The sequence below is a fragment of the Ammodytes marinus genome (assembly GCF_949987685.1).
Source record: "Ammodytes marinus genome assembly, chromosome: 13".
In the NCBI taxonomy this organism is placed as follows: domain Eukaryota; kingdom Metazoa; phylum Chordata; class Actinopteri; order Uranoscopiformes; family Ammodytidae; genus Ammodytes; species Ammodytes marinus.
The window spans coordinates 28,584,411-28,606,290 of NC_137217.1; the positions used below are offsets into that span (position 1 = coordinate 28,584,411).

General features: G+C 41.3%; 1 protein-coding gene across 3 annotated transcripts; it reads right to left on the bottom strand.

Annotated features, from left to right (window-relative positions):
• Positions 1-4,091: 4,091 nt before the first annotated feature.
• Positions 4,092-21,349, bottom strand: fli1rs (Fli-1 proto-oncogene, ETS transcription factor-related sequence). Of its 3 annotated transcripts, none has more exons than XM_080040299.1 (10): positions 21,214-21,349; positions 14,306-14,526; positions 12,910-13,076; positions 8,878-9,081; positions 8,299-8,385; positions 7,196-7,264; positions 6,994-7,059; positions 6,633-6,680; positions 5,996-6,082; positions 4,092-5,157 (listed from the first exon to the last, which is right to left on the bottom strand). In XM_080040299.1, the coding sequence occupies exons 1-10, from the start codon at positions 21,229-21,231 to the stop codon at positions 4,631-4,633; spliced, it is 1,494 nt and encodes a 497-aa protein (XP_079896425.1). In that variant the 5' UTR covers positions 21,232-21,349; the 3' UTR covers positions 4,092-4,630. The 3 variants fall into 3 exon arrangements, with proteins under 3 accessions (XP_079896425.1, XP_079896427.1, XP_079896426.1); XM_080040301.1 differs by lacking the exon at positions 21,214-21,349 and adding an exon at positions 20,634-20,735; XM_080040300.1 differs by lacking the exon at positions 5,996-6,082.
• Positions 21,350-21,880: the final 531 nt, after the last annotated feature.

A 21,880-nucleotide genomic window follows, 5' to 3' on the forward strand; every position in this document is an offset into this window, starting at 1 on the left:
GTCCTGCAAGTTCAAAAAGATGCACGTACAGGTGCACAAAAGCATGTTGGGCACCGATGACTCACAGTCCCAGGTCAGACTGGGGACATGCGAAGCCAACAGGTCCACCAGGGATTACGTTCATTTTGAGTATGACCTCAGCATGTGTGGAACCACGCGCACGGTGAGTAATAATAGGCCTACATCCCAATTTATTATTACGTCAGATATATTGACCACTGTGTTTTTAATATGAATGGGAGCTCTAGTCTAGACCTATGCCTATGTCAAATGTATGCTGCTGACTTGCCCATAACAGCAAACTCCTATGATTTTTAGCCATTATCCGAAGATGTGTCTTTTATTTTTTAACCTTTTATTTATACAGGTAAATCCCATTGGTCTATCATGGCAGGGGAACACATTCTGTTAGCTGGAATAAAATATTCTTTATTAGACTGTGCCTTCTCCTTCCCTTCCCCTTGTGTTCAATACGAAAGAATCTTCTCACGTGTCAAATTCATTCAATTGTCTTGTTTAGAAGAATTAGTTTTGTATTTGTTTTCCATTCAGATCAGTAATAATCAGGTGGTCTATTCAAACACGTTACACTCTGACCCAGCAAGGATTAAAGGGCCAATCAGGCGAGCTGTGCCCTTCACCCTGCCTGTTTCATGTTATTTTAACAGGTAGGGCTGACCAGGAAGTATTCTGTACCAAGTTCTTTATAATAAATTATATCATATGTTCACTTTTTTTTCTTTAATCTTGATTATTATATTTAACTATATTTTTAAATTATATGTTTATTGTATTTAACCGTTTAGGTTCCAATACTCCTACAAAATTGGCTACAAACCAACGATGCAGATACACAAGATCATCAAACCGATGAGCAACATGAGATTCAGTCTGACTCCACGAAATGGTAAAACCTGCAAAACACGTCTTGTTTATGACTGGGGAACTCAAATGTCTGGACAAGCATTAGTGTTTTGAGCATTGAATACATAATGCATCTTAAGTTACTTTAATAGTCAATGGCTACATTGAAATTTGTCTTTTCCCCTTCCTCCCCCCCCTTAAGTTACCACACTACAGCGCCTCTGGAGCAGTATGTGGTTAAGTGTCTTGCTCAAGGACACAATGGTAGCGATGGTTGGCACCGTAGATGTAATACCAGCCACCAATAGTATTTACAAATAACACCCTCCTGTATGGTGCTGGGGATCCAACCAGCGACCTCATGGTTACTGGCCCCTATTTTCCTCCTTAAGCGATCCTACCAGCATCCAGCAAATGCATTGATGGCCTTGCCTCTCTAGATGTCCAATCCTGAAATGGGTCCTTAATGGCTACTAACTAATAGACAAACTGTTTAATAAAGTCTCTACCAGATGTTTTGAGTTGTCCAATTACAGTAAAAGTGTGTGTGTCAATGGGCCGCTCCGGTGGCATAGAGGATAGAGCGTGTACCACATTGGCTCCAGCCTTCGTTGCAGTGGTCGCGTGTTCAAATCCGACCCGTTAACCTTTACTGCAGGTCATCCTCCCCTCTGTCTCCCCGTTTCAACTCTGTTCTATCTAATAGAGCTTGAAATTGCCAAAGAAAAATCTAAGAAAAAAAAAAAAAAAAAGGTGTGTGTCAATGAGATAAAGTAAATCTTGGAGCTGCTGCTGGTATAGGTGCCTGACTGCTTCCCTCTGTCTTTCAGCTCAGTGGGAGATGATTCCCCCGTCAGAGCAGTACGTGCTGGGGGAGCCCATGTACTTTGAGGCCGAGTCTCTGTCCGTGTTTCCAAACCAGAGGCTGTACGTCCTCTTCTGTTACGTGACCCCTCACAGGTCCCACACCTCCACGCCGCAGGTTCCAGTCGTAACCAACTATGGGTAAAAAATAAAAATAAACGCCACTTTCACTTACTAAAGGTGTTGAAATGTATTGTTATTCATTCAAGAAAAATACGATGCGTGTGTAAAAATAGCATGTTATTGGGGTGCTCCAGTGGCGGAGTGGATAGAGCGCGTACCATATCGGCTCCGGCCTTCGTTGCAGTGGTCGCGGGTTCAAGTCCAACCCGTGGACCTTTACTGCAGGTCATCCCCCCCCCCTCTCTCTCTCTCTCTGTCTCCCCATTTCAACTCTGTACTGTCTAATAAAGCTTGAAAATGCAAAAAGAAAAATCTTAAAAAAAGAAATAAGCATATTATGTAATGGTAAAGTTTTCTCTCTGTCTATCTGATAAAGGTGTATGGCTGAAAGCAAGCAAGGTCGCTCCAGATTCCTCCCGCAGAAAAACAACGCGGTGAGGTTCACTGTGGATGCCTTCCTGTTCAAGGGAATGACTGGCCAGGTCAGAGGATATTAAGTTAACCCTAAAACCATTTTATTTTATTTTGTTATTATTTTTAGTGACAACAAAAGGCTGTATTCAAAATATGTTTTGTCAAAACTTTGGATTTTACTGAGGTTTTTTTTTTTTCTGAAACCGTTCTAATTTCTTTCCCACAAATGCTCAGACTTTTGTTTTTGAATACGTGGCTCAAATGTAAAATGTTGTGTTGTGATCCCCTGCAGCAGCTGTACATGCACTGCAACATGGCTGTCGGCAGCTCTGACCCCACACACATCGCTAAGTCCTGCAACTACAACACAGAAGCAAAAAGGTTAAGTTTTTATTTCTTTAGACAGAAATAAATATATGTGCAGTTCTTTGTTTAGTTTTATTTGACATAAAAACACAAAAAAAAAAAAACACGTAGTAGTCAAAAAAACTAAATGCATGTGTGGGTGTGGCAGACACCCAAAATAAATTTTCAGAGTAGAATACAAATCATGAGCAGATGAGCACATTCTTGACACGACGGTGATCACTTTATCCTCATGTCTGTCCTCAGATGGGTTGAGCTGTATGGACCAGCCTCTGTGTGCTCCTGCTGTGACGCCAGCTGCAGCTCTGCACCATCCAAAAGTGAGTCCTTGCTTCCCTCCATTTTCCATAATTAAACGCCTCCAAATGCTGTAAGGATAAGGCTGGAGAAATCCTGTATTGTGAACAAATCCCATGTTTCAAATTTACTGTTATTTTTATTTTTTTATTTTTTAGAGGCCAAAATAATCAGCAGCAAGCCATGGACAATAGAGCCCATAGAGCCCACAGTGAAACCTATCGCATCCCACAAGTCGAAAAAGACGAAGAATAAAATGGCCACGACAATTACAGCAACACCACCACGGACACAGAAAACCGTGACCGAATGTACGACTGTGTTAAAGCCTCGCGTGAGAGCATGGAGTAGGAAGGGTAAGGTGGGTAAGGTGTGGGGCACAGTGAAGGAGGTGCCGCGGCCATTGGTAGGAGGAGGACGAGAGAGATGGATAGAGATGGAAGATGACGAAACGGAGGTGAAGGGCTCTGCTGCTGTGGAAGAGGAAGTGATCACTATATCTCGCTCAATGTTTTCGGAAATCTTTGATATTGACGAATAAAGCTGACATTGGTAAAGCGATCAGTAGTTCCATCCTGGGTGCTTATTGTATGACTTTCTATGTGTGTAAACGTATTTCTATTTGTGTCCAAATGCCGATTTATTACAGGCTCTGAAAAAGATGCAGTTGATACTGTGCAACTGGATGGCCTTTATTTGCAACTTGCAACATTTAGTCTATCAGGTTTCTTTGGTCCACTATTCATGTTTTGTGTGATTTCATTATTCACTTTCTTGACAAGAGTTGGATAACAAAAAAAATTATACCACATTGATATTTTATTCAAATTGATGTAATATGTTAATTAGTGCGCCTTCAGAGGTGCTGGCAGTTTAATAAGTTGGATGGATCCAGGCTAACGGTTTACCCCTGGTTTCAATCATGGTGCAAGAAAATCAGGTTGTAGACTTTAGTTTGATGTCAATCAGACAGATATCAGGTGAGTGATACGTTTTACCCAACTCAAGTCAAGAAAGATGAAAAAGCACACTTCAAAAAATATCAAACTTTTCCCTTAACAGAGTGCAAACTTGCAAAGAAATTTGCCAGTTAACAGAAGGACAAAAACCTTAAGAGACAGAATCTGTAGATGAGAAAACACACAGGAGTCAATCTTCCGGTACAAGCATTTATTAGCTTTACATTATGAGTAAATGTTATATTGCTACAAGACAGTCATTCTGTACAATTTCTTTTACAAATACCAGATCATTGAATGGGATAACTGCAGTTCTGACCAAAATGAAGTGAAAAGAACGGTTACAAAACCGCTATGCTACTGGAAGAGTAAAGGCTATGGTCTTTACAGCAGGTTTTACAAACAAAATACTTACAAAATAAACTTGGTTTCATAACATTTGAATAACCATTTAATACAGTGCGTCATCAGTATATTCCCGAAAATCTTGGGGAAGAGTATAATACCAATCGGTTCCATTCACCAGAGTTCATTTCCCCATCACTGTTTGTCCATTTTTAAGAAGCAACGGGACAAACACAACATCATAATGCCCTTATTAAAACAGACCGTAGCGTCATATCACCTTCGTTTCAGACAGGGTTCAGCTCAGGTGCATTCTGGATGATGGGGTGGGTGTGTGCACATTTTTGGTATCCCCTCTCATGTTATCCCATTGAGGTTGTGAAACGCATTGCCGCCCCTCAGTAGTACGAGCTCAAGTGGGGGTGGGAGGCTGGATGCCTGGCCATGGCTGACCCGGGATAGATGGGGCTGTTGGGGGAGTTCCAGTAGGTCGACGGTGGGGCGAAAAAGTTGCTGGGGGAGACGGGCATGGGTGCAGGGTGGCCCCCCATGAAGTTCATTTTGGGCTGGTGACTGTGGTAGGGCTGGACATAAGTCATCTCAGTCTGGTACTTGGCCATGCCGCCGTCCACCGCCCCGTGATTCTGGTGCGCCTGCGAGATGCCGTGGAAGTCGAACTTGTAGGCGTAGCGCTTGCCGTGCACCTTGGTCATGATGTTCTTGTCGTAGTAGTAGCGCAGGGCGCGGCTCAGCTTGTCGTAGTTCATGTTGGGCTTGCTCTTGCGCTCGCCCCAGCGCTTGGCCACCTCGTCCGGGTCCGTCATCTTGAACTCTCCGTTGGTTCCCTCCCACGTGATGATGCCTGAGTTCCCACTGTCGGACAGAAGCTCCAGAAGGAACTGCCACAGCTGGATCTGACCCGAACCTATAGGGGGGGGAGAGGGGAAGGGAGGGGGTTAAGCACACAGTATTTTATTATGTATATTATTTTTATATCTTGTTTTTACTGTGTAAATCTAAGCTGGAGCAGTCGGCAGAAATGTTGTTGTGTTCAAAACACACACAATGACAATAAAGTTTTCTTGAATCTTAAGCAATCTGATAGTGTATTGTTGCATGGTCACACAATGAGGGACAGAATAGACACAATTGCCATGAGTAGCTGTGTGAAGTGTTTGTATTGTCTAAGCCCCTTGATTCTTTCACTTGTGATATTGGAAGATGTTTGAGGGTTTAATCGTCTGTGTGTGTGTGTAAATATCATGAGCAGTGGGTCCTCTTTAAAATTAGCAGCTGGAGTTTTGAATAAAGGAGGATCTTTGGGATGCATCCAGTTATTCCAGGACCTCAGACAGCTCCTCAATTATTTTCTCTTGATTAAGTACTCAAGAGTTTTGTTTGATGACAGTTTTTTTTTTCTAGTATTACAACACACCTACAGCTCTGGAAAAAAAATTAAGAGACCTGTCTGGATTTTCCTTCTATCTTTATCTCTACATAACTTATTGAAAATGCTCTTAATGACAACAAATCGATTGGAATATGGTAGAAATGTTGTCAGTAGTTTATATTATAAAACCAAGATGTTCATTCTACTCGAACATTATGCCTATAAATAGTAAAACGAGAGACACTGAACATTTGGAGTGGTCTCTTATTTCTTTCCAGAGCCGCATAACACATCTCAGTCATCTTATTTTAATTGTTGCCACCAAATGTGACCTTTTCACTGTGTGGCTTGGAGGAATAGACAGTCAACCTACCCACAGGCCTGTGAGCGCTGGGGTCAGGGAGCTTGTAGGGACTTTGTTTGCCCGTTCGGTTCTTGGATGAGCTGAGGGCTTGGCCTTCTGTGAGGAAACAGCACAGCAGGGCAAACAGTCAGTTTTGGTGATAGGGAAGCCAGATTATCCCTGCGTTCCGAATCACATACTTTTTTTTTTTTTTTTTACTACACTACATACTAAAGTACAGAAGAGTTTTAGGTCCACAGGAAGGGAAAAAAAATCAGATAAGGAAGTTTTTTTTTTTCATTATGTCGAGAAATGTCAAGAATAAAAGACGAATACTCCAAAATGTTATTGGATTTAGTGGGGCATGTATGTATTTTCAGCATACTACAATTGAAGTGCATGTATTGGGACATCCTAAATCTGTTTCTGGCATACTAAATAGTAAGGAAATATGGGGATTGGAACGCAGGGCTTGTCTCATTTTAAGCGTGATGCAATTCTGCTTGACACAACAGGTTTTGCCTGACGTTTTACTCCATTTTGGAAAGTTAAGTGCATGTGGCCCGGCCCTTGGTTGCTTCTCCTCTCATGTTGCCAAAGCAGACAGTGTAAAGGCCTCATTTGTGTCATCATTGTGGGTTGATTTTGGGGTGTTATAGATTCTTACCTGGGTTGGCTAGTCGGCTGCAAATGGGCCCTAATGTCTGATACGGGTCTGTAAAGAAGGAAAAGCATATTGTTATGTATCGTTATCTACTTTATCGCAGTATTCCTTTTTTGATCGTTGGAGACTTGTGTGTGTGTGTGTCTGTCTGTCTGTCTGTCTGTCTGTCTGTCTGTCTGTCTGTCTGTTTGTGTATGTGAATGTGTGTGTGTGTGTGTGTGTGTGTGTGTGTGTGTGTGTGTGTGTGTGTGTGTGTGTGTGTGTGTGGGGTTCTCTGTTTTTTGTTATTACGTATGTTTGCTGCTACTGGTTGTCAGAATTTCCTCCGGGATCAATAAAGTATATATCACACATTATGACATACCTTGCACATGTCTTGGAGGAGGCTCTGTAACTCTTGTGTTGTGTTGTTGGTGCTCCATGGATGGACCTGAATATCCAGAATAAAACACATAGTTGTATCCTAACACGTGGCCTTCTGTGTCATTCACAAAATAATCAATTGATCAAGAGATTTCTCTGCAATTTCATGCACATCATCCTCATTTTTTCTTTTGTTGTCAAACCTTTTGGCACTGCAGTCATGGTGTTCGCCGGCCAGCTGTTCCTGCGGCTGATCTCATCAAAATTGCTCTCTGTGAACACACACACACACACACACACACACACACACACACACACACACACACACACACACACACACACACACACACACACACACACACACAGGGATGAGACGGACATTGACAGGCACGTGGCATAAAGAGCCTTTGAAGTGGACAGTTCGAGCCTTGGAGGGAAGGAAGTCAGTAAATGGAGACCCGAGATAATAAGAGCTTGGAGGGTCTGAAGATGACCCACAGTTTCTTGGGCAAGTTGTTCTTTTGTTTCGGGCCACCTCTGTCGCCACAAGATTGTGAATTGTGTCCCAGGAGCCAGGGACCCATATACCCCCCATTTCCTGTACCGGTGCAGCTGTGTCCTGTCTGAAACTGGCTGTTGAGTTTTTGGACTCGTCAAAAGTTTTTGTCAACTGAGGCCAGTCGTTGTTTCAAGGCAACCATTTAAACTCTTGGAACTGTGTTACAATGTTCTGAAACTTAACACCTTATTTTTTCAAAATCGCTAAATCATTCAAGTGGTTTTGCCGTTTTTTTTCTGATGGGTTGAATAATACAGTATGACCCTGGATTTTCATTCACACCCAGGAAGAGTCAGACCAATGTGGACAATATGACTAGTTGGAAATCTCAAAATAAATATGAAAGAGGGTTGTGGGATGATTTATGAGCTTGCACAGAAGAAAAATCAAACGTCTTTTTTTGACTGAAATAATAAATAGATCGAACAAAAATTTGGATCTCAAACAATTGTTTATATAAACACATCTGAAATATGTCTACATAGTGTGGTTGGGCATTTCGTAGTTAAATAACCAGTAGATATACAATAAAAATACACCACAAGCTACAAAGAGACAAAAACAATTCAAACATTCAGATCAAATGAATGAAGCAGAACATAGCCTAAACAAATAGTAGTCAATGAAGGAGTAGTAGACACAAATAAACACAACTTCTATCTTGGACCCCATCACTCATAACAACAAGCTGATTCAGATAAAAGGTTGTGCATGAATAGGAGTCAATGAAAGAGTTTTAGACCTCACCTGCTTTCACCTGTAGTCTGGGCTGTTGAGGTGGTGGTGGGGGTGTGTTGTTGGTGGGGGTTGTTGGGTAGGAGAATGTAGGGCTACCTGAAGCAAAGACCACAGAAAAGTCAGTAATATTCAATCACAATTCACATCAGAATTTCATGAACACATATTGAGAGGTGGTTATTCAAAGCTCATGAGGTTTCAGTATATAGTGTTTCTGTAGTACTGGATAGTGTTAGATTAAATCATGTTGCTGTCCTCTTGTCCCCTTTTGTCATAACCTTGAAAACTTGTCTAATACATGGGGACTGACTTCTTTAGCAGCATTTGTTGTCAGTCCCCATTTTAATGCAGAAGGTCTTTTAGGGCTACAATTAAGGATTTGTCTTTAATCTGTTATTTAGTAATAGAGAGAGAGAAAGCGAGAGAGACACAGACAGACAGACAGACAGACAGACAGACAGACAGACAGACAGACAGACAGACAGACAGACAAACAGACAGACAGACAGACAGACAGACAGACAGACAGACAGACAGACAGACAGACAGACAGACAGAATGAGATCTAATACATGACGCTATCCTTACTCTGGCGGAGGTAATTGAGGTGAGAGAGCAGGATGTCTGCGTTGTAGGCCGAGGTGAGGCGCATCATGTCGTCTTTGGTCATCTTGCACAGAGCCTTTCCATCCAGCGCTGAGAAGAGCATGACGTCCACCTCCTCCAGGACATACTCCTTGATGGCCCAATCCAGCCACTGCCTCACGTGGTCCTGGGTCCACACCTCCGGATCTGTGGCATCAAGCAGTATTGATTGATTGATTGATTGATTGATTGATTGATTGACATTTTAATTTCGAACATGTAAAAGAAAAAACAGAAATAGTCATACAGAAAATAATGATGTGACACAGAATAGAGAGCATAATTAGATACATAAATGACAAACACTTGACGATTGGAATAACATGTTCGAAAAAGGAGTGGGAAGAAGTTTACACTTATTTTTTCCCACCCCTTCTCCGTAACTCTTTTTAAAAGCATACCAATTATCAATAAAATATTCCAGATACAGCTTAAATACACCAGTAAACTATATGTTAACTGGAAAGAATTTGTATAAACAATCTGGACTTTGAATTGAAATGGATGTTGTGGTTTAAAAAAAAATAATCACATAAATAGGAAGTAGCAGACGTTACAGGAAGTGGAGGCCTTCCGAAATGATCATAACAGACTCAGATTTTCATAGTTGGCATGATGTATTCACCAGAGTAAAGCACCTTAAGTCTGCCACCACTCAAACATAGGTTTTAGTTAGAAGTGTTGTATTAAAAACATGAAGGGTGACTCTACTGTATGTGCCAGTTGTAAACGGCTGTAATACCAAATCCAAGACTCCAAATTCGTTTTGGACATATCTTTAACATATAAATATAATATGATCGTCCTTTTTCACAGTAAGAGATGATGATCTGTTGGCAAATTCCTCTTCGGAAGAGTAAAATAATATAGATTGAGGGAGGAGCATCACTCAGAAACAGTCTGATGAGCCTGTGGGCAAAACGTGATTTGTTTGTAGAACATGGAAGTGCTGAATAACACCGGAAACAACTAAGAAACGTGTGTCAACAATACCAGCTGTGATTCTTTATGTTACCGGTTGTGAAATGAGTAGTAGGGAGAACTCCGGCTCAGTCAAACTATACAGTGAACATGGCTACAAGTTCCTCCTTTGTTTTTAGACATGCTGCGTGCTGTTCATTCATAATGAATGTAACCCCTGTCCTAACCAGGGACGGGGCTAATACAAAATTAAATCATTATAGTTTCAAAGAACTTCTGTAGGACCCTCTTGTTTCTGGAATGTTTGTTTACCTTTAATGTTTATAAGTTAAAGCCTCTTTTGTTTCTAAAGCATGGATGAAACGTCAGGATGGTTTATATCGTTAATGTTAGTATTGTTTAGCATGTATTTTTGGTTTTTGGTCTGTCTGTGTTTTATAATGGTGTCTTGTAAGCCCTTGTGGGCTGGGCATGCTAATGCATGACACAATAATAACATTTTCAAATCAAATCAAATCAAATCAAATCAAATCAAATCAAATCAAATCAAATCAAATCTTGTTTCTTGAACTGTGGCACGGTGGAACCTTCAAACATCACTTTGGCATAGACAATCTTTAGTCACTTAGAATAAATATTTATAATTCTTATTTTATTGTATCTTATCAATAGACCACCACCTGCCCTCACACATTTCCCTAGTAGTTACAGGATTCAGGAAGTAAACAATATTATTTACTATTATTCAAATCTTATTGTGTATAGTTGTGTGTTCAAAGACATTCTCTTTTCAATAACTTCTCATCTTAGGTTGGGACTGGTCTCAATGTCTTGGTAAAGCACTAAAAATATATCACTGGTCTAAAGTCTCATTTCCAGTAGCAGCAAAACTATGACTGTAAATTGCCCGTAATATTAGGAAGGGGGGCTTTGAGCGGCCGCCACACCCTTACGTCCTGATTGTCCCTAACACATGCTACTGTGATGCAACATCCGTGTATTATGAAGTTGAATAACTCGGTGCCTGTGACTCATTGACAAATCTGGTCAGGGTCCCACCGTTCTCTGAAGTTTAAATTATCCACGGCTCCACCTCTGTCCAATGGAATGACAAACTGAAACGTGCACATAAACACGCAACCCTAAAAAAGGCCTATATACAGCTCCGGAAAAAAATTGAGAGACCAGCCTGGATTTTTCTTAAATCTTCATCTCTACATTACTTATTGAAAATGATCTTAATGAGAAAAAATGTATTGGAATTTGGTAGAAATGTTGTCAGTAGTTTATATTATAAAACCAAAATGTTTATTCTACTCAAACATATGCCTATAAATAGTAAAACGAGAGACAATGAACATTTGGAGTGGTCTCAAGAGAGTCTCAAGAGATGATAACGGAGTGGGAACATGTGTGAGAGAGAGAGAACGTGCTATATGTCATCAGGATGTATTTTTTTAGGTAGCATTTAGTCATGATACACTAATGTTTGTCTAATGTTTGACTCTGACTACTCCGATGTAGTAATGACACATCCCTGTCTTATCTCCACGTTGTGCGTCAGGGATTGTCCTTTGTTAAGGGAAGAAGGGAAATCCACTGTGACCACTGTTCAGAAAGCTTAAAGAGCAATTTCTCCAGTAGACTCATTTAACAAAGATCAAATATGAGGCCACTGGAGGAATAAACTACCGTCTAGCATATCATTCATGTATAGATCATTGTTTTTACTGGATTTGTTGACAAAAATAAAAGTAAAGTATCAACAGTTGTATCCCTGAGAAACCTAACAACTTAATGTCCGTTATGGCTCATCACAATTCTTTTCCAAAGCCTGAAAAAGTACAATGTGGATTTTGGATGTAGCTACAGGAATATTAAAATAAATAAATAAATAAATAAATTAGGGCTGTCAAGCGATTAAAAAAAAGTATATAATTAATTACAGGCTCTGTGATTAATTAATCTAAATTAATCGCATACTTATATGACACTTTTATGCCTGTTTATAAACAGCTGTATAGCCTACAGTTTCTCTCTCTCTCTCTCTCTCTCGACTGCCGACTCGTTAACCATCGTCCTACTCATAGCCAAAAATAGTGACAGACACACACACACACACACAAACACAGACACACACACAAAAGAGGACAAAAAGGCAGGCTGCATATGCTAGGAAGAGTGACGGGGGGGGGGGGGGGGGGGGGGGACGAGGCTGCTAGCAAACAAAAGTGAGACGGAAGATTGAGAGATAGGCCTACTGAGAGTTTTTAACCTACATTGTTATTTAGGCACCCACTACATCAATAATGCACAGACACTGCGGAGAATAACACAAGATAATTTCCTACCTTCATGCTTATTTGCCCGGAGCTTCCCATAAAACGTCCATAGAGCCCTCTCTATGCTTCTTTCCTTACTCTTTAATCCCGTGCGGGCCGTGTCCGCAAACTAAGTGCAGCTGCGCTATCGTCTCACCCCTTTTGCACCGGGTCAATGGGCAATATAGAAGTGCGATTAATCTGCGTTAATTTTTTTAATCGCGTTAATTTTTCTGTGATTAATTCATCGAAATTAACGCGATAATTTGACAGCCCTAAAATAAATAAATAAATAAGTATTGTTAACATCACTGTCCTGAGTGCTTAATTCAAACTTTACACCTTACACCTTTAAATCGACATTCATTTGAAAGTCATGCTTCACCAGACAACCATAGAACCAGCTGTTGTTTAGTGCTGGAGATCAGTTGTTGATTAAGTTGCAGTAGTTTGGGGAAGAAGAGTTTTGATGCACAACAACATGCCGTGCCCATCTCTGATTCAGTTACTACTGGCACATTGCACAAGCCCCAGTGTGCCAGCTCTTGGGAAAGTGTCTTATGACGGTGGTGTGGTGTGGTGTGTGTGAGTGTGTGTGTGTGTGTGTGTGTGTGTGTGTGTGTGTGTGTGTGTGTGTGTGTGTGTGTGTGTGTGTGTGTGTGTGTGGTGTGCTGTGGTGTGGATGTGTGGTGACTGATGGCGAGTGCCAGGTCATGTGGATGTCTTTTCTCACCTGCTGGCACAATGACCCTCTTTTCCTCCGAGACGTTGCTGGGCGGGGTGGCTGTGTGTGGGCTGACTCGGGGCTCGGGGTAGGCTGCCTGGTACGGCATCGGAGCTCCATCGTTACTCATGTGTCTGGAACGTTTAGTGACACTGCAGTCAACAGGAGACTCCCGGCTAAGACACATAATAAGAGGAGAATGCATTGTGGTCACAAGAAGCTAATATAATAAATGTTATTTTTTGAGCTGTGGAAAAGGGGTAGGATTAAATAAGTTTATAGGCTACTTCTTCCTACTCCTTTTTTAGGCATATCAATTCAATATGTGTCATTTGCTACCCGGCTACGACACACACAAGAGGAGAATGCATTTTAGTCATGGTTATCTTTACAGGGATAGACATGTGTATGGGGCCATTGCTTAAATAAGACATTGTTTCTTAGCAATTTTTGCCTGTTTAAATAAAGGTTGATGATGATGATGATGATGATGAGTGATTTTGATCATTAACATTTTTTTTTGTGAAATAATTTGAAAATCGTTTTTGTTTATTGCATTGCTGTGCTTTTAATTTAATTTTGTATTTTTTGATATGTTTAATTTTTATTTGATAAGTCTGAATTAAATTTGATCAATCAATCAATCAAAAATGTTAATGTAACAAAATATAATGATTTTAAATGTTACTCTATTTATTTTTAGACCTCACTAAATGGAAATCAACTGACTGTATGATTAGAGATATCGAGATGCTTACAGTGGCTGCTAATCTCTGGCAGTGAGACCATAGATTTCACATTCTCAATTTGGTGTACGTTTTTTTTCTCTCTCTCTCTCTCTCTCTCTCTCTCTCTCTCTCTCTCTCTCTCTCTCTCTCTTGCAGTGTTTACTCATATCAGTAGCAGATCAATGTGTTTGCAAACTGTTTCCCAGCAGCAAGATTCAAGTGAAAAAAGTTTGATAAAGAAAAGTCTGTTTCAAACTAAGCCTGAATGGTGTTTACATATCACACAATAATAATACTACAATAGTATATCATCTGAGATATAGTGGAGTATGTGTATAAAGCAGCCGGAAAGGTTAATACTCAACTAATGTAACACAAAAGTTTACATAAGGACTGCAGTTGACTAAATGTAGCCTTATTTCCACCTGTGAGAATTTGGAAAAATCAGCATCACACAGTGTTGCATTTGGTAAGTGAACAATTTTAATGTCTGGAAAATCCCAGAATGTTGATATGGACCGTAACACAGGTGCAGTCACTGTCAGATAATCCGGGAACCTGTGCTCCCCTGTGGGCTACCCCCCCTCACACACACACACACACACACACACACACACACACACACACACACACTCACACACATACACACACACACACACCGGCCCGGCCTGACTCACCTGCTTCCATTGACGTGTTCGGCCCTCTTCCCGGGGTTTTGGACGGCTGGCCCCGCCCACTCCGGCTCGCTGGGCTCCGGACTCTGCCTGTTGCTCTGCTGGCTGAAGCCGTCGGCGGTCGATGTCATCTCCGCCTTCATGTGCATGGCGGCGGCCGCTGGGGCTGCGGCGTAGGGCGGCTCGAATATGGGCTGGTCCTCACTCACCACCGACAGCGCTTCCTGTCCAACAGAGAGAGAGGGAGAGAGAGAGAGACACACACACACACACACACACACACACACACACACACACACACACACACACACACACACACACACACACACACACAGAGGTCAGTGAGTGTCTGCCACCAAAGTGCCGGGTCACAACCTCTGGAAAAACTGTCTTTTTCCACACACACTCAGTTTTATTCCATCAAAGATGCTTCAGTGAACAGGAAAGGAAGTCGAACCTCAGCTCATTAGCCATAGAGCTGTAGCAGTAACAAACCTTCAAGTTCCTAAATAGTGGGTCCCCAGATAAGATGGTAAATCAAATGTAAAGATTGACTTTAATACGTAGACTGAGGTGTTATCTATGTCAACATATGGACACTTTATGCTACAGCTTATGTGTTTGTAGAATAGTTGTGAATAACCCCCTTCAACAAACTTTGGTACCCTTTTTTCAGCTCTATATTTTGCAATTGATTGAATATTATAACCATAATGTGGAGTTTGGACTTTTCCTAATTTTGTAAATCTAAATGTGTTTTGTTTTTTTCTTATTTTTCTTTATTCAATTATAATGTTATGCATTGACTTCTTCCTAGCAGTGTTCTTGAATTCACCCTGTCCCCTTTGACTTGCTCAGAGCTATATGAATAGAATATTTAAAAGTGTTGGAACCATTTCTAAAAAAACCAAGCTCTGTCAAGATCCAAAACCAGCGATCTCTCGTTCCTAAATTCAGTGGCATTGTCCCGTGATTTATTCAAACTATAACAGTGTCTATTTAATCTAATAAAAAAAAACCCAGAGAGATAGGAGGTCATCAAAAAATTCTTAGCAACATGATAATGAGTGAAAAATGTAAACTGTGCATAAGTCGTGTGAACGCAGTCATGAAACTGTCTTATCTTAAAACAACATCAGAAAGCTTAACCACACTTTTTAGTTTGTCGTTAGGATTGGGGTTGCAGGGGGGTGAGAGGAGGGGGGGGGGGGTTAGCTCAAGGTATAGTCTAATCGAGATTTAATTCCTTCTTCCTGTGTTCAGCACCTACAAACGAGGCCTTTAAAAACACACACACACACACACACACAAACACACACACACACACACACACACACACACACACACACACAGCCCACAGCCCAAGATGGCACTTCTCATCCCACGCACTTCTTGGGAGGGCAAACAGCCGAGGTGTTGTTGTGCTGTGCGTGCATGTGTGCGCTGCCTGGGACCACTGCTGCATGTCTGAGTGGGTGCAAGTGCGTGTTTGTTTAGAGGAGTTGAGCATTGTCTTTGGGGCCTTGTACGTCAGCGCCGTGCTTTTTCAGTGGCCTACAGGAAACCTGGCCGCCATGTGCAGAGGAACCTTTTGGCACAGGCCAAGGGAGAGGAAACGGTGGAGGAGGGGGGCACACAGTGTTAAAATGTGGGTCATTTTATAAAGCTGGAAAACAACCCCAAAGGCCCGGAGAGGAGTGGGGGGAGAGCGGGGGGGTCGGGTTCATTGGACAGCGAGAAGAGTTAACCCGTGATTGAAGTGCCGCTTTTGCATTGTGTTTGTGTGTGTGTGTGTGTGTGTGTGTGTGTGTGTGTTTTTAGCTCTATTGTTGCCTGAGCATTGTAAACTACATGTTAATGCATGGCACACAGTTTGGCATTTCCTTCCAGACTGCAGACAAAACTCATACACAAGTCACTGTGTGGGATTCAGCAACCTGCTACTGCTGCTCTGGAAATAGATACGCCCTTTTTGTCTTTTACTTTTTTTTTCTTTTTTGCTCAGGCAAACGGTTTTAGCAAATTAACACCAAACAAATATTAGCCGACCGGATATTTAGTATAGCTCAAGAGTTAAAGACACGGATGATAGAAACAAATGAAATGTTAAGAGCATATTGTACTACTATGACAAACTACAGTAACTACAGAAGGTTTAAAAACAAAAGTCAAAATTGATGAAGCAGAAGCAGAGATATTTGTCAATCGAATTCCATTATTTTTCCTTCCTGGCGCATATATTACCCAGCATGCAACTGGATTTAGTGACATCACTTGAGACAATATTTTTAGTCTTTGTCCAGTTGAGCCATAAAGAAAGCTCTACAACTTGTATTTCACTTGTGGAGTATAGTGCTCCCAAAGACCGGTTAACAGACTTTGATTTGTAAAAACAGTGGAGTTCCCCTTTAAATGTTAAATACTGTTAACAATGTATGTTTGTAAAGGAAGGGCCTTGAGTTTAATAGGCATCATGTGTATTTGATGATCGATATGTGATTTTTCATGCTAACTAAAAAATACGTTAACGAGGTGTTTAGCAGGACTTGGTGGTATCCTGCTCAGAGTTCTATAGACCGGCCGCACTCCCTGTGTTTCTCCGTCTTCTGATTTGCTTTTGTTTTGGGCATAGATAGTATATAAAAAGGTTTTGGGCCTATATACTTCTGTTGCGTTGTGCTCTTTCCCCCAGTTTCTCCCTCGCACACACAGCGCGCCTTTAGAGGCCCTTTCCCTCTGTGCAGAAGTGAAACACTTGCCCAAACGGCTGCAGACAGCGAGTTCTTACGAGAAGACATGATGGTGAATTAGCTATACGTCGTGGTTTATCTTTTTAAATGTAAAGTAGTTGTATGCTCAAAACTCAAACTGTTGATATTATCGCGTCATTAAATTCAGTTTAGAACGCTGCACATTGAGTGTCGCGCTCATGCTTTCACAACCACAAGTAGGCCTTTCACACTCGCGCTCTTTCTTTATCTTCCCCTTGCTCTCTCTCTCTCACCCCGCTCTCTCTCTCTCTCCCTCTCTCCCCCATCTCTTTCTACCTCGCTCTTTCTCTCTCTCTCCCTGTCTCTCTCTCCCCCCATCTTTCTCTCTCTCTCCCTTCCCCCACTCCCCCCTCTCTCTCTCCCTCTCTCTTTCTCTCTCTCTCTTTCTCTCTCCATCTCTCTCTCACCCCCCCCCCTCTCTCTCTCTCTCTCTCTCTCTCTTTCTCCCTCCCACTCTCTCTCTCTCTCCCTGTCTCTCTCTCCCCCTCTCTCTCTCTGCCTCCCCCCACTCCCCCTCTTTCTCTCTCCCTCTCTCTCTCTCCCTCTTTCTCTCTCTCTGCACACTGATACAAATATACCATAATGTGGCCTGACCGCTGATGCCACAACTGACTTCCTGTTCAATGTGTTTCAGCTTGTTGCTCAGTGACACAAAACAACTCTTTAAAAAACATGACCTTTTTTCTTCTTGATGCTTCATGCTGCTGCTGTATACCTCCAACCTTGATGTCCTAAAACGCTGACGTTGATAGTAGGCTACACACCTTTTTACTTGCTGTAAGAGCACAAGCGAGAAATCCAATCCAAGTTTTTTGGGGGGCATTTTTTTGAAGTCAGCAGCTTTGCAGGTTGCATCATGCAGTCTTGCCCAAAAGTGTGATCACTGGTTGTTTACGACATGGACCTATATAGTTATATCTCTATGAAATAAGGAAAGGGCTCAATCTATACCACCATGATGTAGGCCAACTTGGATTTTCAAATTAGATGCAGTTTATTCAGCTACATGCTAACCATTAAGTAGGTTTTTGGTAGTTGGCCTATCTCAAAAGGTATACTTACATCACAGAGTGCCATAATAAATGGTGGAAGTGATGTTATAATTCAGAGATTGGAGGTGTTTGTACTGTAAAAGCCCAGAGGCACTCATTTTGGATTCCATCGACTTTTAATCAGTTTGGTCAAAAGAAAATGTCTCAGCAAAAACAAACGAAAACAAAACAATTAGGAGGAGTATATGTATTAACTGTTCCAAATGATGTAATGTTAATGGAGGTGGGGCAGCAGTCTTGGTTGTAAAACCAGCTTTTCACTAATAAATAATGAAATCTAGATTCTAGATGTATGGTTTGGTGTGTAATAAAACAGTTTTTTGTTGATCCAAAAGTAAACAAAATGTCATTTTTGGGGCATTTTTGCTTGAATAACAACTTAGAGTATTGTATAAGATATGTCTGCTGCAAAAGTGACTTTGTTTACAACTGCACACTTCTTGCAAATATTAAAATAAATGAGAACAATATCATCGTTTAAAGGGGTCACAACCCAGAAAGCTTGGAAACCACTGGCCTACATACTGTAACCAACGATGTGGTTAACTATATAGGCCTCCTACTTTTTGCATGAACCAGTTAAAGGATTCATATTTAAAGTTAGTTTTATTAAAGGCGTTTTGAAACATGTATAAACCGGTACATTTTCAATGTGTTAAAGATGCTGATTTGATGACATATTTTAGTTCCATCACCATCCCTCATATAAGGAGCACTGCACTCGTCCCCATTACTTTCAGATTTTGATATTAATCAATTAATTATCCTCACACTTTTCATGATTGCCCTGGAGGGACATCAGACCTATAGCAGCACCATTCACAGTGGATTTATAATGTAGGCTAATGCATCTCAAACATTTTAATTATTGTTAAATTATTATTTTGAAGTTTGCCCGTTTACATGTGGGTCCACCACACATGGATACTCCAGGGACTAGTTTAATAAACATGTCAAATGGTTTGTCAACTCCCATCAAGGCTACAGTCACACAGAACAAGGAGTTGCCTACAATAACAGGCCCGTTGTGTAAAGCCCTCTGTGTGTGTGAGGGAGGCCGAGAGACTGTGAGGCAAGTGGCAGAAAGCAGAAGTAAAAGTTGAAGGCAAGCTGATTTTTGCAAAAGGCCTGAGCAGCTGCGCTTTGAGCCTCACAAACAACGATGCGGTTTTCACCATAGATAGTATATAAGGTTTTTACACAGCCCGGGGCCCTGGCTACAGGCCTCATATGCAGGCCGTTAACGGTGAGGCCAGGCCCGGTTCTCCCACCCTCCCTGTATGTGTGTGTGTGTGTGTGTGTGTGTGTGTGTGTGTGTGTGTGTGTGTGTGTGTGTGTGTGTGTGTGTGTGTGTGTGTGTGTGTGTGTGTGTGTGTGTGTGTGTGTGTGTGTGTGTGTGTGTGTGTGTGTGTGTGAGCGCGGACAATGTCGAGTTAAAACAATGCAACGCCCCAGTTTGTCCACTTCGAGGCTTTGTTGCCTTTTCGACATTTTTTTTTTTTTTTTTTTTTCTAGTCCACGGAGCGGAAATGTGTGCGGAAAGTCTGAGGTTTGAGACAGGAAGCCTGCTGAGTTCAGATAACGACACCTGACAAGTGCTCCCGTTTGCAGCAATAAATTAGACTTAAAATAACCTCAAACACACAATCTGCTGCGACAGAATGCGAGACAATAATTATATCAATAATAACATGTATTTCATCAACGAAGAATACCATTGTTTGTTTGTGTAAGTGTGAAACAGCATTTAACCAAGAATAGATTAAATATGAAATATAGTCTAAATGTAGGCCTATACTCTTTGATGGATTCAAGTTTGTATTTCTAGGTGGCCTCATTTTCCTGCACTGGCCCTTTAATTGCGACCCACTTCTAGAATATATCAAACAATGTAACTTGATCAACTTTAACCATCCAAAATGCATCGATAAACATATAAAACATAAATAAAAAACGAAAGAAGAGATACATTAGTCTAGTTCCTCTATCTAAGCGCCTTTTTTCCTCCAAACGAATTGTTGCTGTAGTTTAACAATCGTATGAGAAAAAAAAAGACGTACATTTTGTTTTAAACTATAAGAGAATTGTTAACATAAATCGTCAATGCGAAATAAAGAATATATGTATTTATACTGTGTCGACATTGTTCGAAAGGTTGCACGAAGATGTTATCGCAGAAATTAAAATAAAAGCCTATGCGGGCCAGTGTTGGGTATAGGCCTGTTAGCACATTCGTTAAAGAATAAAAAAAAACATGGGTGTATTTCTGGGGCCTTTCATCAGAGATTAGGTCTTTCCCTTTTCTCTCATTGCGCAATACGCATTTTTCAATGTTTATTTCGTCCAAAAGTTTCCCCTTCGATTTACAATTGCTGACATGAAAGCCTTTTTACTTATTGGCATTTTGATTTTGAATTTAAAAGATGATCAATTAAAACAAATAGGGCCCTCCGTATAGAATAAGATAAGCAGGTGTATAGCTGTTATAATTCAAAACGTGTGAAATACCAGTCTTTTGATGGAAATGGATCCTCCTGCTCGTTAAAAAGTGTCTCGCATCCAAGTCGATCCATTGTGGCGCCTTCTTGGACACCTGCCTTAATGTGCGCGCAAGTGAAATCCTGCATCCCTTTCGTTAACTTTTTCCCCGTTAAAGTAAACAAAAAAGAAAAGCAAATTTGTGAACCCGTTAAAAGTTAAGATGTTTCAACTCTCCGTGGTTCACTATGGTTGTTGTTTTGTGTCTCCTTGTAAGGTGTGGGATGAAGGTCGATTAAACAATTACGGGGGAGAAAAAACGACCCAAATCGCGTGAGTTTTGGAAAATCCTCTTTGGCGCGTATGGCCGGCCACCAATTAGTGCTTATATCTTGAGCGTAAAGATGTGTAGTGGTTAGTTGTGTTATTATAGAGCCGACATACAACCACGAACGGGAAGGAAGAGGAAATTTTGTACCAGAAGGAAAGAGTGGGGAGCTCGCATCACCGCCTCGACTCTCTCTCTCAGACAGACGCAGTAGCGCTAGTGTGGGTGGCCCGCCTGTCATTTTCACCCAGAAGCGGTCAAATAAACGAGCCAAACGCTTACCTTTATCGTACAGTCCATTGCAGCAGCCTCGCGGTCTTTGTCATTTAGTCGTTTTTTGCAAATATTATAGCAAAATCTCAAATCTAGCCTTCTAACCTCACTTCAATGCATGCAGTGGTGCATCGGCTCTTTGTCGCTAACCATTGCAGTTACAATTTTTTTTTTTGCTCACAGACCATAACCGGATGGCAAGTCTCTCTCTCTCCCCCCCCCTCTCTCTCTCTCTCTCTCTCTCTCTCTCTCTCTCTCTCTCCCTCTCTCTCTCTCTCTCTCTCTCTCTCTCTCTCTCTCTCTCTCTCTCTCTCTCTCACACACACACACACACACACACACACACACACACACACACACACTCTAAATTGGGAAGTGAAGTCACTGCTTAACACTGAAGTTGCTTCTCATGAAACCGACAATGGCTGCTCGGATGGAAAAACAAAAAGTAATCCATGTTTAGTTGCGTGTTTAACATATAGACGTGTTGAACTATACGTTGGAAGACATTTGGTTAAATCGGCGTTAGTATGTAGGCCGACTCGGAGTGAGTGATATTTACTTTTTCTGAAACAACTGCTGGCCTTTTGCATCATAGTTTAACCACAGTGAAAATGAAAGCGGACACTAAGGCATGTCAAGTATACTTGCTGTAGTTTGGTCTGGCTTTGCGAGA

What these genes read in the sequence shown, in the direction of transcription:
- fli1rs (XM_080040299.1), bottom strand. An exon ending in GAGGGTCATTGTGCCAGCAG is followed by an intron (nt 9,082 to 12,909) that starts GTGAGAAAAGAC and finishes TTGATGCCACAG; the next exon opens with ATCCGGAGGTGTGGACCCAG. An exon ending in CAGACTACAGGTGAAAGCAG is followed by an intron (nt 7,265 to 8,298) that starts GTGAGGTCTAAA and finishes GTGTGTTCACAG; the next exon opens with AGAGCAATTTTGATGAGATC.